The following is a 15,864-nucleotide window of genomic DNA, read 5'->3' as shown; positions in this document are numbered from 1 at the left end:
TGCCATGTATGAGGAGGCATTTTATTTTCCATTTTAATGCATCAGACGCCACATTTCAGATAAAACACGAAAACATCATTGCCTTAGTTTTTTTTAGCTGGATCTACAGTGTAAACTTGCAGCTGAGGGTATTTAAAATGAAAGTGTCACTCACCCTAACAAACAGCTGCAACATGAAGGGTTAAAACGTGGGTGCCAGAATCCTGCAAACAAGCTCAAAAGCACTTTTTGTGCAATTAAAGGCTAACTATTTAACAAGAACACTTATTAAAGAAGAACACTCGATCATCACAGTATAGCACAAAATATGTTAAAGTTCACTCTGTCCAGTTAGGAAGCATAAACCATTCTGAATTGATTTCACTTCCTTTAGTGCAAATGAAAGTCATAACAGGTGCACTGGAGAGACACCAAAAAAGGAATGGTTTTGCAGCTGGTGGTCGTGGAACATTTCTTTTTGACTGATTTTTCTAGTTTTTTTTTCTGGTTTTGCTTTTTGTTGGTGTCAGTATCTGCAGCCCATCCAGATTGCGGAGGCAGTCCAACTCCTCAAGCATGACATCCATATGTGCCATTGCAAGAAGGTTTGCTGTGACTCTCACAAGGGTGGAGGAAATACCAGGACATGCGCCATTACATGAGGAAAACTGGACAGGACTTTAACTTGTGCCAAAGCAGGTGTAATGGATTCATAATGGTTTATGCTTCCTGATCATCCCAGCTTCATATGGTCATACTATATTTGCTGCTGTTCATATATATATATATATATATATATATATATATATATATATATATATATATATATATATATATGTGTGTGTGTGTGTGTGTGTGTGTGTGTGTGTGTATAAATAAACAAAATTGGCACACATAAGGTTCCAGTTAATGTTATGAGATTTTTCTTTAATTTGGACACTTTTTTTTCAGAAAATCAAAACCTCATATGTGTAACCCATGCATACAAATTGCTCTGCAATTTGCATGCAACAACCACCTGTGAAATGTGACACTGTTACCACATTTAATCTGCACGAGTGCACTGCAGCTGGCAAATCACTTTTGTGAATCTTACTTCATTAGGATGGCGTCAGGTGATTTCATCAGATCTGGCTGAGACCAGCCTGGTAACATCAAGCAAACAATTGCATAATTACCTCAGATTCTGACTCAGAGCAACTCTTAAATATCTTAAAATTTGGATGTGCATGATGGAAAAAAGGCAGAAATACACAGCAGCTTGGAAAAATACAATTTAATTATTTAGAATGAAGTTAAAAAAATGTATGAGTTACATGTTACAGATCTATAATAATCTGAACAGAAAAATATAAACTTGATAATCAAGTGTAACTGACAGAACAGAAGATACAATGATGCAGATGTAAAAAAAAAAAAAATACAGCATTATTATCTACATAGAAAAACAAAACAATTTTAAAATAATCTTATAAATGATCATGACAATGCCCTGCAGCTTTGATTCAGTTTTGGACCACTTATGATCTGGTTGAAATCAGTTTGTAAACATGGCAGCAGAATTTAGCATTCTTTTGTTCAATATGAACAATCATGTCTTTGTCAAAGAACACCTCGTTTTTATTAGTCTGAAACAAAAGAGAAGAGCACACATTAATCCACATCCAGACTACTCACCCTGATGTTTGTATACTCATGTCAAATTACTCACCTCATCCCAGGTTTCGACCAAATCAATCGTCCGCAGTAACTGTCCGGTCAGGTTGTCATGGAGTTGGATGTACGCTCTTCCTTCTCCTTCCTCGCCGTTGGTGACTACGATTGCCAAAAGGTCAAGCTCATCCTCATATTCCACCATTCGGAAAGTCTGCATAATCAAAAGGCTGTTGTGAATAAAGTGCTACGTAACACCTCCACTGTTTATACCTAAATGCATATTTGTTAATTCTCAAAATTCTTACAGGTGTGCAGAGGACAACACCAAACACATAGTTCACCTGAGGAAATGTCTAAGGACAATTAAATATATTGAATGCACTGAGCTGCCATCCTGAATATTCTGCACTTTAAATGAAGTGCAAGTTTATTCCTGCTTATAAAAAAATGTTGCCTTCCACTAAAAAAAAAAAAAAAAAAAAAAAAAGCTTTACATACACAGTCATCCCCCCAAAAAGGCCTGTTTTCAGGAAAACCCCTGAAAGGTCATGTTTTTAAGGACAGAGAATCTTATATGAGGACTGAATTCTATTTAAGATCCTCAATCATTGATTGAGGGATTGAGTCATATTTATCACAACCAAAAAAAAAAAAAAAAAAAAAAACTGGATGCCTGGGTGGCTTACTGGTGAAGCCAGCGACCACATACATATGCCGTGTTGCGGTGCGGGCGGTGCAGGCTCGAGTCTTCTCCTTTGTCTTTCCCCTATTTCCTATCTCTCTCCACTACAGATAAAAGCCACTGTGGCCAAAAATGGAGAGAGGAGAAAAAAAAAAAAAAAACTGTCAATGAACAGGGTTTTTTTTTTTTTTGCCAATTAAGGTTTATTAAAGAGGAAAAACCTGCATCCAGCTTTGAATAAACAGAAAGAAAAAAAAAAACCATTTTTAGTTCTGGTCTTTTTGTGGAATGTTAATCAAAAAAAAAAAAAAAAAAAAAACTGTCAATGAACAGGGTTTTTTTTTTTTTTTGCCAATTAAGGTTTATTAAAGAGGAAAAACCTGCATCCAGCTTTGAATAAACAGAAAGAAAAAAAAACAAAACATTTTTTGCTCTGGTCTTTTTGTGGAATGTTAATCCAAAAAAAGAGAGAGAATGACATGGACACCAGTCAGCCATAACTTTAAAACCACCAACCCATTATTATGTAGCTTCATTTTTTTCTGCCAAAACAGCTCCAAACCCTTGGAGCATCCAAGGGACTTCTGGGGATGTCTTGTGGTGTCTGGCTTAGAAACAAAAACAAAAACAAAAACAAAAACAAAAACCAGCAGCAGGTCTCTGCTTGTTCTGGTATCCCATGAATGCTTGATCAGATTGGGATCTTGGGAGTTTTTAGGCTGGGTCAACACCTTGTTTTATGGTAAGGCTGAGGGAGGCTGCTGGTGTTGAAAAAAAGAAAAAAGTGCCATTCCCAGTGGGCTATGTTTGCTTATGACAATGCTTGGTAACAAAAGTAATTAACAAGAATATTATGTTAGAAGCTTTCCTATTGTATTGATGAAAAATGTTATTCACTTCCTGTCATTGGTTTTAATGCTTTCACTGATCAGTGTATACTATATCTGAGTCAGTACTTCATTTGTAGGATTGCATATTTTTACCTTTTGTGATGGGTCATCATCCAGCTGTTGGAATCTTCTCTTTACTGTGCGGCCTGATGAGGTCACAGTGACTTGGGAGGTAGGCTACAATAGACGGAAAGCTTAAACTTTACAATTTCTGAAATTTTAATACATGTAGAGTCCACTTCTACACAATGAGGACATTTATGTCTATGCTGTAGACATCCCTGTGCAATACATCAGCCTATTTACCCAAGGCTAATTCACAGTAAGGTAAACTAAATTTAGTTAGACAGTACAGCACACAGCAAGAATCTCAAGCAATTAAATATTAAACTTACTTTGTTTCGCTGGGCTTTCAGGGAGAAATCCTCAACTACCTTAGATGGCAAAGCACTGTTCAGTTCACCGAGGATTTTTAGGACACTGTGATAATTAAAAACAAACAAACAAAAACATTGTATCATATGTATATCTAGCAAAGAAGATGATATGATGATGTTGCATAAATACTGGAGCACTCACTTTATGGTGGAAGGTCCCACATGAATGATTCTTCCTGAATCATCAGGATGGAAGAAGATCCCATCATTCTCAAGAGAGTAGGAGTCCATGTCTTGTACTCCATTTGTTGCCTAATTTCATAAAATTAAAAAGGTTGAAACTACTTTTCAGAGGGTCTGCTGCAATCAGAGAACTCCTTTCTCTTTACCAACCAATCCGACATTCACTCCGCTTCACACTATGATTGGCTACATGTGTGAAGATGAGATGGGCAGTGTTATACCTCTCTGTTTCTCTTATTTAGGTATTTGTTCAGTGGAGAGATTATGTGGAAAAGTAGTCATCCCTAATCTCAAACAATATCATAGCCTCCCAGTGGGGGAGAGAGGGAGGCTCAGAGATCAGCACAAAGGTAGCATTGTGAGGTGATTACAGGTTTGCTTCAGTCCCGCTCTGTCCAGTGACTCAACAGAAAGACTGTCAAAAACATGTGTGGCCCTTCTTACAATGACAATTCACCACAAATCTGGCCACAGCTCAGTCTATCACACATGGAAAACTGACTCATTACTGTACTCAAAACACCACCATTATTAAAAGGGAATGCTATGTTTTATAGTTAAAGAGGATTCCTTAAAAATACCATAGTGCCGTCCTCAAGTGAGCAGATGTGGTAGGTCCCCTCGTCTTTTTTACGTGGCGGTGTGTAAATGTAGTGCCAAGGGTTTCCTCCAATCTGGACACTGTTTTCAGCGCTCGAGACCTTGAAAAGTACAGGAGGGCAATCTGTGCAATGAGAAAGAAAACAAAACAAACATTATGCTGACTTTGTGAAGCAAACACAGAGTGGCTAACAGGCTTAATAAAAAGGGTCTGATCGTATTCCACAGTTCATGTCTTAAACAAGTTGTTTTAGCTCCCTCACTGCTCCCTTTAAGCCAAGTTTCTTTTTATTAGCTGCCTCTTATAAAAAGGATTGCTTATTTAATTATTTGAAACTTTGGATAAAGTCAACTTTAAGCACAGACACTACTGGTTCAGACTTAAAAATAACCCACCTGTGATTTGAATATTTAATGGGATACCAAACGGTGCATCTCCCACTGTTTTGCCACTAAGAAGTGGACTCTGCTTTCCGAGTGTTATCTTCTCTGTCAGGTACTGAAAACAAACAAAATATTTATCATGTGATCCAAGATGTAAGAAGCAAGATGAGCAGAAGGACAATAAAACACTTCTATATATAAAAAAAAAAGTCACAGCTGCATAAGTCTTAATAAATGTAAGTCTGATGCATTCAATAATGTCCAAATGAACACAGACATACTCTTTGGACAATGTGTTCGAAGCTATACATCTTCACTGACTTATTGCTGTAATACAGAGCAAGGACACCTTGAACCAGATCAGCCCCTATGACACCTTTTCCAAACACCTACAATAAAAAACAAAAAAAAAAAAAAAAAAAAGAGAAAAACATTTAAATAAAATAAGACTCCAAAAAAAGGTATATTTGAAACATGTAAATTATAAAAAAAAATTATACATACATTTTTATTGATCTCCATAATGCCAATAACTTCCAAAGGGAAAACATGAAAAACAGCAATGTGCATCACTGTATTCTGAGTGATGCCTGCCTGTGGAATGAAGAAGAAAAAGGGTCACATTTCTCCATCTCCTCTCTTCACAGAAGAAATATTTTTGTGGGAAAACTAAATCGTTCATTAGCCTGTCAGCTGCACAGAAAATCTATGGGAAATTGATAAACTCCAGATTCACTGATTCTAGCTCTGTAAATGAGTCATTATTTTCTTATGATTTAAAACAAGCAACCAGAAGATGAAAAATAATCAGTGCATCTAAATAGTAATAGAAAGATTAACTGATAACAGGAGTCACATATAGCTACTGATAGCTATATGTTTAACTTAAAAATAAAAGTTACTGTCTGACAGACCATATTACAAAGCATATTGCCTGTCTTTTCTAAGACAAAAATACTTTAAATGCACGTTACCTGTCTTGCTAAAGGTGTTTCTTTGTTTTGAATAGATTTAACATAAAATGTCTCTTGAGAAACATCCCAGCCAAGATATCTACAAGACAACAAAAAGGTGTAAGGTTAAAAAGGCTTTAAAATAGAAGAAAATAAATTCCATTCAAAGGACACTGAACTCAGAGACATAAAGATACCTGAACTTATAGTTTGGAGAGAGGTAAACCTTCTCCAGTTCTTCTCCTGTTTCAGCTGAAAGGCGAATTAGCCAATTATTGGCCGTCAAAGCCAAGAGGCTTGGTTTATGATCAGATGGGGAAGATAAGGTTTTTTCCTGTGGATAACACACACACACACGCACAAAAGGAGATGACACACCAGTCTACAAATTTCAAATATGAATACACTGTGTTTATTTTTACTTACAATTGGGCTGTGACACATCAATGTATCTTCAATTTTTTCCTGTTTGGACCGTGTTGGCAATTTGTACAAAATTTGGGGCTCAGCATGAACACTGAAACACAGATACAAAATATAAATCATCAGCAGCTTGTCAGTGTTGTTGAGCATTGTTTTATCTAAAGCATACACAACATTTTCCTACTTCAGTTAAAGCTCCTTAGGTCACCTGCTCCTCTGTATCCTGTATTACTCTTTTGCATCAATTTATAAAGAGAGATTAATGTGTAGGTTTTATTTAAAACTTTGAACATTTACACTAAACTATCCACCATCTGTTCTCTGCACATGTCCAAACCATCTCAGCATTCCCTCTATAACTTTGTCTACAAACTGCTCAACCTGAGCTGTCCCTCTGATATACTCATTTCTAATCTTGTCCATCCTGGTCACTCCCAACGAAAATCTGAGCATCTTCAGGTCTGCCATCTCCAGCTCCACCTTCAGTCTTTTTGTCACTGCCACCATCTCCAAACTATACACCACAGCAGGTCTCACTACCATCTTGTAAACCTTCTCTTTCACTCTTGTAACAAATCACCAATCACTGACAAATCACTTGTCTTCACCTGCTCCAATGTCCATTGTTTTGAATGGTTGACCCCAGGGGTTTAAACTCATCCACCCTCACCACCTCTACTACTTGCAGCTTCACTGTTATCCCTGTCTCCCTCTCATTCACACACGTGCAGTCTGATTTGCTTCTACTGACTTTTCTCTTCTCTCCAGCTGACTACTCTCACTATATAAATAAACAAATAATTAATATCCTTAAATAAAAACATAAAAATATTATAAATGTACATTAGAGTACTGATGATTTTCATTTGGCTCTGGCTAAAATCCCTTTACAGAGTGCCACAAAATTCTCTTTGTAGCACAAACCCTTAATATGACATATGTAATATTAGCAATTCATAAAAATAACTTGACTATTTCGACTTAAAACATGTGTAACTATTAACGATTCATTTCTAAATAGTGTATATGACCACTGGAGGTATGATTAACTTGATTCAACTTGATAATGCGTATTATTTAGTAATGTATACGTGCTAAAAGACCGAGAATAATTAGTTAGGTGTCTATACTCACCAGCTGTAGCAATGCTGGTAATTTTCAAAATATAGTTTGCAATTCTCATACATTATTGTGGATTTTGAGGTCTTGCTCCATACTTTCATGAAAGTCCGGTTTTCCTACAATGTGACAATATTAATTAATATGGTAAAACACTTACTGAAAGCAGTTACAGTACACACTGTAACATTACCTGAAGGAGGATGCCTCTCAGGACCTTCAAATTGTGTCTGATTAAAGTCCCAGCATTCCCAAGACCTCTGCTCCTCCGGCTCAGCAGTTCAGCGGCGTTAGCGGTCCTCTTCCTCTGCTGTGGCGCCATCTGCAGGTGGTACGTTTTCTTACAACGGGGCTGCTAGCAGCATAACAAGGCCGACTAACTGAAGTGACCACAACAGCCCACCCACAGTGAGGTAAGGATGATGTGGTTTGCTAGTCCAGCACGCTACAGCTGTTTTTTAGACTCCATGTTTTCAACACCGCTTCACCCTGACGCGTCCAACGGCTAACATGTAAAGTTAATAGCTAGCTTAAGTTAGCAAGAGCTAACGAGCCTCGACATGTCGCCAACTTGGTCCAAATGTTTTGTGTTCCGCTCAGTAATCCAGAGGAGCTGCTCGGAGATAGCACAGAGTTAATTTCAATTGGCAGTTACAGAATTACGTTGGTAAGCTTTACTTTCGCATGTGGATTTAGGTTTTGTTATTAGTTAGCCGCTAACGCTACTAGCATCCCATCCCACACCATGTTTTCACACGCGTCTTCTTCTACGACGAAACGGGGCCCTCGCCGGCCCACTGTGGCGCCCCCATTCGGTTGCGTTGCGTGTACCAAGAACAATAGATGTACATAAAAAGCATCTACATCGTTTAGTTTCCCACTTTTTACCCTCCGGTGAGCGCCATTAACGTTTGAAAAATTGCATTTCATGCAGTAAGCAAACACACCTAATGTTTTAGGAATTAATACTTAAACTATATCATGTTTACATTTGTGCTCGACCAGTGTGTCTGTTCAGCATATCTATCTCTGTGTATTTAATTATTTATTTATTGCGTCAGACATTTTTACGGATTTTTGTTTTGTTTTGCTGTATTAAATCTGAGCTAATTTACTTTAAAAAGCCACTTTATTGTGTTTTACTTTGTTCTTTATGTATGGCTTTATTGCAAATTTAATGTTTGTTTTTTACTTGTGTTTTGATTAAACTTTTACTCATTGACTTTGTTTATTGTATTTTAATTTTTTCATTTAATTTAGTTTTTTGTGTAGTTTTGGGGAGCTATTCCACTTTATTTAAGCTATTTTAGTGCAGGTTGTGTTTTATATTTTCTGAAAGTCTCCCAACTTTTGGAATAAAAGAAGAGTGTATCTTATTCAGTTGTTTTATTTACATGTACTGTATTACCGTTAAATAGATGCCCTTCCTTCTCTGGTCCCTTTAGGGGTCACCACAGCAGCTGATCTGCCTCCATCTCACCCTATGCTTTGCATCCTCTTCTGTCACACCAACCTTCTTTATTGCTCCCATTAGTTTTGTTAGCCAGAGATGCACTGACAAAGGATTGTTGTTTAAATTTAAACCTTCCTGCATTTCTACAGAGTAAATGAATACAGCAAAGAGGTTCTCCATAGCCAAAGTGGCTGCAGTTTTCATCAGATTCTCTATGAGATTAAAGAGCAGTGGTGGGAGACCTTCAGCTCCACTGGGCTCACGGATTCTGACCAATCCTGATGACATCTTTAAGCACAACATGTGGTAAGTGATGCAACTTTAATCAATTTGTGTAAATGTCGTTGCTTTATTATGACCCCACATAATTGGAAAACTGCTTTTTCCATTTGTCATCCGTCCTGTATATTGTATATGGTATCTATGTAATCTGTAAGGAGATCACAGGATTTCGCAAACATTAAAGCTGAAATTTATGATTACAGTCAAATCTTTTCATTAACCTGAAGCACAATGTGGATACTACACATACAATACAGCAAATACTGATACTTAGTATTGCTATATTAAAATTCAGCAGTTGCTTTAGTAATTGTTTTCATGTCAGGGATCATGTGCAGTGGACAGAGGAGGACCTAGAAATTGCACGGCAGAAGGCTGAAGAAAATTCCTGCGTACGACTTCCTTTAAATGAACAAGGCAAGAATAAAATATTTTAACAGATTTAATTAGACTTTATTGTGATTATGTGGAAGCAAAAATTGTGAAAAAGTTCCTAAATTCCATCCTCACAGGTAAATTTATCACAGCAGCTTGCCAATGCTGGGACCAGTTTTATGAGACTCACCAGGACAAGTTCTTCAAAGACCGCAGGTGGCTGTTTTTAGAATTCCCTGAGCTGCTGCCTTCAGGTGCAAAAGGCCAGAGTACAAACATGTGTCAGGGTCATCAGCAAGCAGCCACCCCACTATGTAGTGCATCCAGCATGGCCATCGAGGGGGGACAACATCAACAGGGCAATCCCACTCACCATCACAGGAATACAGACCCCTTTAACTTTCAGGAGTCCTGCCAAGAAGCAGTGCGAGAAACAAATGAAGCTGCTGTAGAGAATTCTGTTTTTCCTGGACAACATGCATCTTTCAGGATCCTGGAGGTTTTTAAAAGTGTTCATATACTCTATTTTTTTAAATACAGGCTGTGACGTACGCAGTGTTAAATAACTGCAAATTTGCTTTGAATTCTCTTCACAGGTTGGATGTGGAGTTGGTAACAGTGTATTTCCTATCGTAAATAACATCAAGTGAGTACGTATTTTTCTTTTTAATGAATGACTATAAAAATGTTTAGTATTTGCTTGTGTTTATTGTCATCGTTGTTGACTGAGAGCAGGACATGCATGTCACACACAGTGGAAATTCCTCTGTGAGGTTTTCATGAGATCACCTACAATAGTTGAGGCACTTGTTAAAAATATGTGCTGAGCCACAGTGCTTGTGGTTATATTGTGATGATTTTTGGTTGTTAAACTGTTTGTTTTATTTCACAGAGAAACAGACTCATTTTTATACTGTTGTGACTTCTCGCCACGTGCCATTCAGCTGGTTAAGGTATATACTGTACTATAATAATCATTTGATCTTCTTTAAAATGCTGGCATCTCTAAAATGTTTTGGAAAATAACTCATCTTGAACAGTTGATTTTTATCCATAAATAAAACATCTGCTCATCTTAATTTTGTACCCAGATATGACACAGACAGATATGAGATTTAGAAAAATATGACATCATCGCCAGAAGTGGCATCAGAAGAAAAAAACCTCAGTGGAAACTAAAGTCAGTCAAAAAAATGACATTTATTTACACTCACTGGCCACTTTTTTGGGTATGCCTGTTCAACCGCTTGATACTTTATCTGCTGTCCCCCCCACCCCACCCACCCACACACACACCCCCACCCACACACCTTTAGAAATGATAGAGAATGGTCTGAAAAAGAGAAAATATCCAGTGAGCAGCAGTTCTCTAGGAGAAATTTTTATTGTTGAGATCAGAGGTCAGAGGAGAATGGCCAAATTCTTCAAGCTGATAGGAAGGCAACAGTAACTCAGATCCCTAAAATGTGTTGGCAAGTAGAACTGAGGTATGCAGAAGAGCACCTCTGAATGTGCAACACGTCAAACCTTGCAGCAGATGGGCTAGAGCAGCAAAGACCACACCGCATGCTAATCCTGTCAGCTAAGTACAGCAAACTGAGGCTAAACACAGACTCACCAAAATTGGACAATAGAAGATTAAAAATGATAGCTGGTTTGGTGAGTCTTGATTCCTGCTGTGACATTCAGATGGCAGAGTCAGAATTTGGTGTAAACAACATGAAAGCATGGATCCATCCTGCCTTGTATCAACAATTCAGGCTGCTGCTGGTGGTGTTATGGTGTAGGGGCTATTTTCTTAGTACCAACTCAGCCTACCTGTGGTGTAGTGTGAGTATTGTTGCTGACATTGTCCATCCCTTTATGACCACAGTGTACCATCTTCCAGTACGATAATGCACCACGTCACAAAGCTCAGATCATCTCAAACCGGTTTCTTGAACATGACAATGAGTTCAGTGTACTCAAATGGTCTCCACAGTCACCAGATCTCAATCCAGTAGAGCACCTTTGGAATGTGGTGTAACAGGAGATTAGCATCATGGATGTTAAGATGACAAATCTGCAGCAACTGTAATGCTATCATGTCAATATGGACCAAAATCTCTGAGGAATGTTTCCAGCACATTGTTGTGCCATGAAGAATTAAGGCAATTCTGGAGGAAAAAGGGGGTTCAACCAGTATCCAGTGTTTATCTTACTGGTAGTTTCTAGACTTTTTTTTTTTTTTAATGCTAATGTCAGTAATGCACAAAAATTGACATTAATATAGGTGCAAATTGTGCCATATGGTGGTCTTGCAGATAACCCAAAGTTAACTTTAATGTTTTTATTGTATCTGCATTTACTTTTATTTATTTTATTTTACTGAACTTCAAGTGATATCGTTCCATTGGAAAGGCAGAGATAAATATACTATATTGAAAATAAATTACATAATTTCTGATCGAAAATAGAAAATACTGTGTAAAGTTTTGTTTATATTGATAGACTTTTCATTATCTAGCATGATTGATGATTCCTTGTAATATTTGATCAAAATAATGTTTGAAACATACATTTTGCATGTCTTTTTGAGATCATAATCATCAACTTTATATATGACAGATATGACATGACATATGCACTGCTCAAAAAAAACCAAAAACACTTTTAATCAGAGTATAGCGTCAAGTCACTTAAACTTCTGGGATATTGATCTGGTCAGTTAAGCAGCAGAGGGGGTTGTTAATCAGTTCCAGGTGCACTAGAGGTTTTACAGGCGGAGCCCTCCTCATCTTTTCTGGCTGTTTTTTTTTCCGCTAGTTTTGCATTTGGCTAGGGTCAGTGTCACTACTGGTAGCATGAGATGATACCTGAACCCTACAGAGATTGCACAGGTAGTCAAACTCCTCCAGGATGGCACCTCAATATGTGCCATTGCTAGAAGGTTTGCTGTGTCTCCCAGCACAGTCTCAAGAGCTTGGAGGAGATTCCAGGAGACAGGCAGTTACTCTAGGAGAGCTGGACAGGGCTGTAGAAGGTCTTTAACCCATCAGCAGGATAGGTATCTTTTGTGCAAGAAGGAACAGGATAAGCACTGCCAGCGCTGTATAAAATGACCTCCAGCAGCACTGGTGTGAATGTCTGACCAAACAGTCAGACTTCATGATGGTGGCCTGAGGGCCTGATGTCCTTTGGTGGGCCTTGTGCTCACTGCCCAGCACCGTGGAGCCTGAGTGACATTTTCCGTAGAATACCAGAATTGGCTGTGCTTTCCACAGATGAGAGCAGGTTCATCCTGAGCACGTGTGACAGATGTGAAACGGTCTGGAGAAGCCATGGAGAACATTATGCTGCCTGTAACATTGTTCAGCATAACTGGGACGCACAGACCTCTACAGGCTAGGCAACGGCACTCAGACTGTCAATTAGGTATTGGGATGAAATCCTTGGACCCACTGTCAGACCCTACGCTGGTACAGTGGGTCCTGGGTTCCTCCTGATGCATGACAATGCTCAGCCTTTTGTGGTGAGAGTGTGCAGGGAGTTCCTGGAGGATGAAGGGGTTGATACCACTGACTGGCTTGCTTGATCTAAATCCAATAGAACACCTCTGGGACATTGTTTCAGTCTATCCGACACCACCAGGTTGCACCTCAGACTGTCCAGGAGCTCAGAGAAGCCTTGGTCCAGATTTGGAAGGCGATTCCCCCAGGACATCAGCCGTCATCTCATTAGGAGTATGCCCTGACATTGTCAAGCATGCATACAAGCACACGGGGGCCATACAAACTGAGTACCATTTTGAGATGCTGCAATGAAATTTCTATCCTGATACATCATCTTTTCACTTTGATTTTCAGGGTTTCTTTGAATTCAGGCCTCTGTAGGTTGATAATGTTCATTTCCATCAAATGATGTGGCATCCTTTCATTCCTAACACATTATCCAGTCCATATCAATATAGATATCCGGTATCATTTTTTTTTTTCCCCCATTGAGATATGTGTTTTCAAAGCACTCCTTTAATATTTTGAATTGAACGTGAACATGAATTCCTTATAAGCAACCACTTAAAACTGCACTTTGTAAAGAGCGCTAAGGTCATTTCACACTGCAAGTGTAAAAATTGTAAATAATGATAAAGAAGAGATTATAGGGGTAAAATAATATAAAAAACTAAGTCCGTGTTGAGAAAATGACAGTACAAGCACCGAACAGTGACTCTGATATGTAGGTGGTCCAAAAAAAGCGATGTGATAACAACACCTTTGTAGATATAACTTAACTTATTTTCCTCTTATAGGACCACCCAGACTACAATGACTCGGTGTGTCATGCCTTCGTCCATGACATTTGTGACAAAATGGCCACCTTTCCATTTCCTCCTCAGAGCCTGGATGTTATTCTGGCAGTATTTGTGCTCTCCTCCATTCATCCAGAGCGGTAGGTGAGGGTTAAAGTACAGAGATGGGAAAACCTGATGTCATTTATCACCTGTCAGCCAGCCCCTCCCCCTCCACAACCCTCCCTTTGCACAGCCTTAATGTCATTACAAAACCTGGTTTGAAATGTAAACACATTTTAAACCATTCAGTCAATTGCAAGATATTAGCTGTTCAGTGGTTTGCTTGATACTAAAAGTATAGAATTTGGAAAACATATATTTAAATGTTTCAGTTAAGCTAATACAAATGCACTTGCCTTTTAGCAATGCTGACTGAAGACAATTATGTGTAGGTGAATCCCCCCCCAACCTGTATTTTGTCCATTGTTGCATGGATCCTTGTTAGCTACAAACCTGGTGCATTGTAACAAAACTGACCCAATAATTACATTTTACTGACAGTTTGCAAGGAGTTGTGAACCATCTGTCTGCCTACCTGAAACATGGAGGCAAATTCCTTTTCCGTGATTATGGGAGATACGACTTCTCACAACTCCGGTTTAAGAAGGGTAAGTCTCTAAACATACCTGTTATACAATTTTGCCCCAATTTATTATATATTCTTCGTACACATTTTGTGTGTGAGATTTTTATTTTTAAACACATCCTTTGTCATTTGATCTACTTATTTAATTTTTTATGACCAGGACGGTGTTTATCAGAAAATTTCTACACACGTGGAGACGGAACCTGCGTTTATTTTTTCACAAAAGGTACTGGTACTGATAGTATGTGGCAGTTGATCAGTACACTGAGATGAGTTTGTGGGGTTCAGGGACATGGTGTTTACATTCATTGGTGAATAGTTAAAATATGTAAGTTTTCTCAGTATTTTAAGCTTTTTGTATGCTTAGTTTTCCAATTCATTAGCCTGAATCTGTGCAGAAAGATTTGAAACAGTATTTTTCACTGCTGTGTCTGGCCTAGTAATCAAAATATAATGTAAATAAAACAATAAAATGAACAAAACAAAACAGCTTCACAGTAAAGCACAAAACAACTGCAAGACCTTATTTTCTGTTGTCATGGTTTTCTTGGCAGAAGGAGAACTTGGACTACAAACCTGGTTGCTGACTGTATGCTTTTATGTTTTACAGAGGAGGTTCATAATTTGTTTTCCAAAGCTGGACTGGAAGAAATTCAGAATCTAGAGGACAGACGACTACAAGTGAACCGAGGAAAGAAGGTTGTAATGCGCCGGGTGTGGATGCAGAGCAAGTACGGGAAACCATATCCACCTTCACCTTCTTAGCATTCCTTCATTCACAGCTTTAACTGGAACTATATTTTTTCATATATACTTTTTTTATACTTAAACTGGATTATTCAGTCCTAGTAATGCATTTTTGTTGATGGTTGGGGGTAAAATATGTATGTGAGCAATAAAACTCAATAAAAACAAATAAACAGAGATTTGGTGTTTTCTATTTTTATTTTATACTGTGTTAATATTTAGATATTGAGACAATGTTAGATTCAGGGGGCTGGGAAAAACACTAAACATGCATTAGACTTTAAGATATAAAACTTCTAAAAAGTTATAAGACCACTGTAAGAATGATTCAAATGAGATTAATTTCTGTTATTCAGTACCACATACAAATTATGAAAGCCACTTTTTGCAAGAGTAGCAAATTAGGGATTTGCTGAATTTTTGACTTATTTACAGTAAAAAAAAAAAAAAAGAAAATCTGTGGTGGCGGAAATAAGCTTCCATACATACATTTAAAAAAATAATTTTGAGTTTCCATCATAGTTTTGACCGAGTCAAAGTTTAAATATCTTTAAAAAAACTTTTTTTACGCTAAATAATTTATGTCTGAGACTAGTAAATACAAATTACTGCATGGTATCTACCTTTGAGTGCTGTCAAAGCTATAACTGAGCATTTTTACATTTCATTTCAATCCTTTTTCTCATAGGTTTACATTTAACTGTGTGTGAGAGTTTTAACTTATATTTCATTTCTTTGTAAAGTTTTTTGTAAAAACGTATTTATCGTCTACGTTAAGCACATTG

At 37.8% G+C, this 15,864-nt stretch overlaps 2 protein-coding genes across 4 annotated transcripts; one reads left to right on the top strand and one right to left on the bottom strand.

The window, feature by feature from the left end:
• Positions 1–1,351: 1,351 nt before the first annotated feature.
• Positions 1,352–7,664, bottom strand: dcaf17 (ddb1 and cul4 associated factor 17). Its single transcript, XM_030758935.1, has 14 exons — positions 7,500–7,664; positions 7,322–7,425; positions 6,191–6,281; positions 5,962–6,098; positions 5,786–5,864; positions 5,316–5,405; positions 5,093–5,200; positions 4,824–4,926; positions 4,409–4,551; positions 3,787–3,896; positions 3,603–3,687; positions 3,301–3,384; positions 1,691–1,846; positions 1,352–1,607 (listed from the first exon to the last, which is right to left on the bottom strand). Exons 1-14 carry the CDS (start codon positions 7,626–7,628, stop codon positions 1,500–1,502), a joined length of 1,527 nt encoding a protein of 508 aa, XP_030614795.1. The 5' UTR covers positions 7,629–7,664; the 3' UTR covers positions 1,352–1,499.
• On the top strand, positions 7,498–15,239 carry mettl8 (methyltransferase 8, methylcytidine). Of its 3 annotated transcripts, none has more exons than XM_030758938.1 (10): positions 7,498–7,719; positions 8,909–9,065; positions 9,367–9,458; positions 9,554–9,915; positions 10,013–10,062; positions 10,309–10,369; positions 13,792–13,844; positions 14,248–14,354; positions 14,493–14,558; positions 14,943–15,239. In XM_030758938.1, exons 2-10 carry the CDS (start codon positions 8,914–8,916, stop codon positions 15,095–15,097), a joined length of 1,098 nt encoding a protein of 365 aa, XP_030614798.1. In that variant the 5' UTR covers positions 7,498–7,719; positions 8,909–8,913; the 3' UTR covers positions 15,098–15,239. The 3 variants fall into 3 exon arrangements, with proteins under 3 accessions (XP_030614798.1, XP_030614796.1, XP_030614797.1); XM_030758936.1 differs by having other exon boundaries at positions 7,501–7,719; positions 13,705–13,844; XM_030758937.1 differs by lacking the exon at positions 7,498–7,719 and adding an exon at positions 7,845–7,973 and having other exon boundaries at positions 13,705–13,844.
• The last annotated feature ends 625 nt before the right edge of the window (positions 15,240–15,864 follow it).

The sequence above is a fragment of the Archocentrus centrarchus genome, chromosome 21 (genome assembly GCF_007364275.1).
Source record: "Archocentrus centrarchus isolate MPI-CPG fArcCen1 chromosome 21, fArcCen1, whole genome shotgun sequence".
NCBI classification, from domain to species: domain Eukaryota; kingdom Metazoa; phylum Chordata; class Actinopteri; order Cichliformes; family Cichlidae; genus Archocentrus; species Archocentrus centrarchus.
The sequence above is the reverse complement of the archived record's forward strand: the minus strand, read 5'-3'. Positions and strand labels throughout refer to the sequence as shown.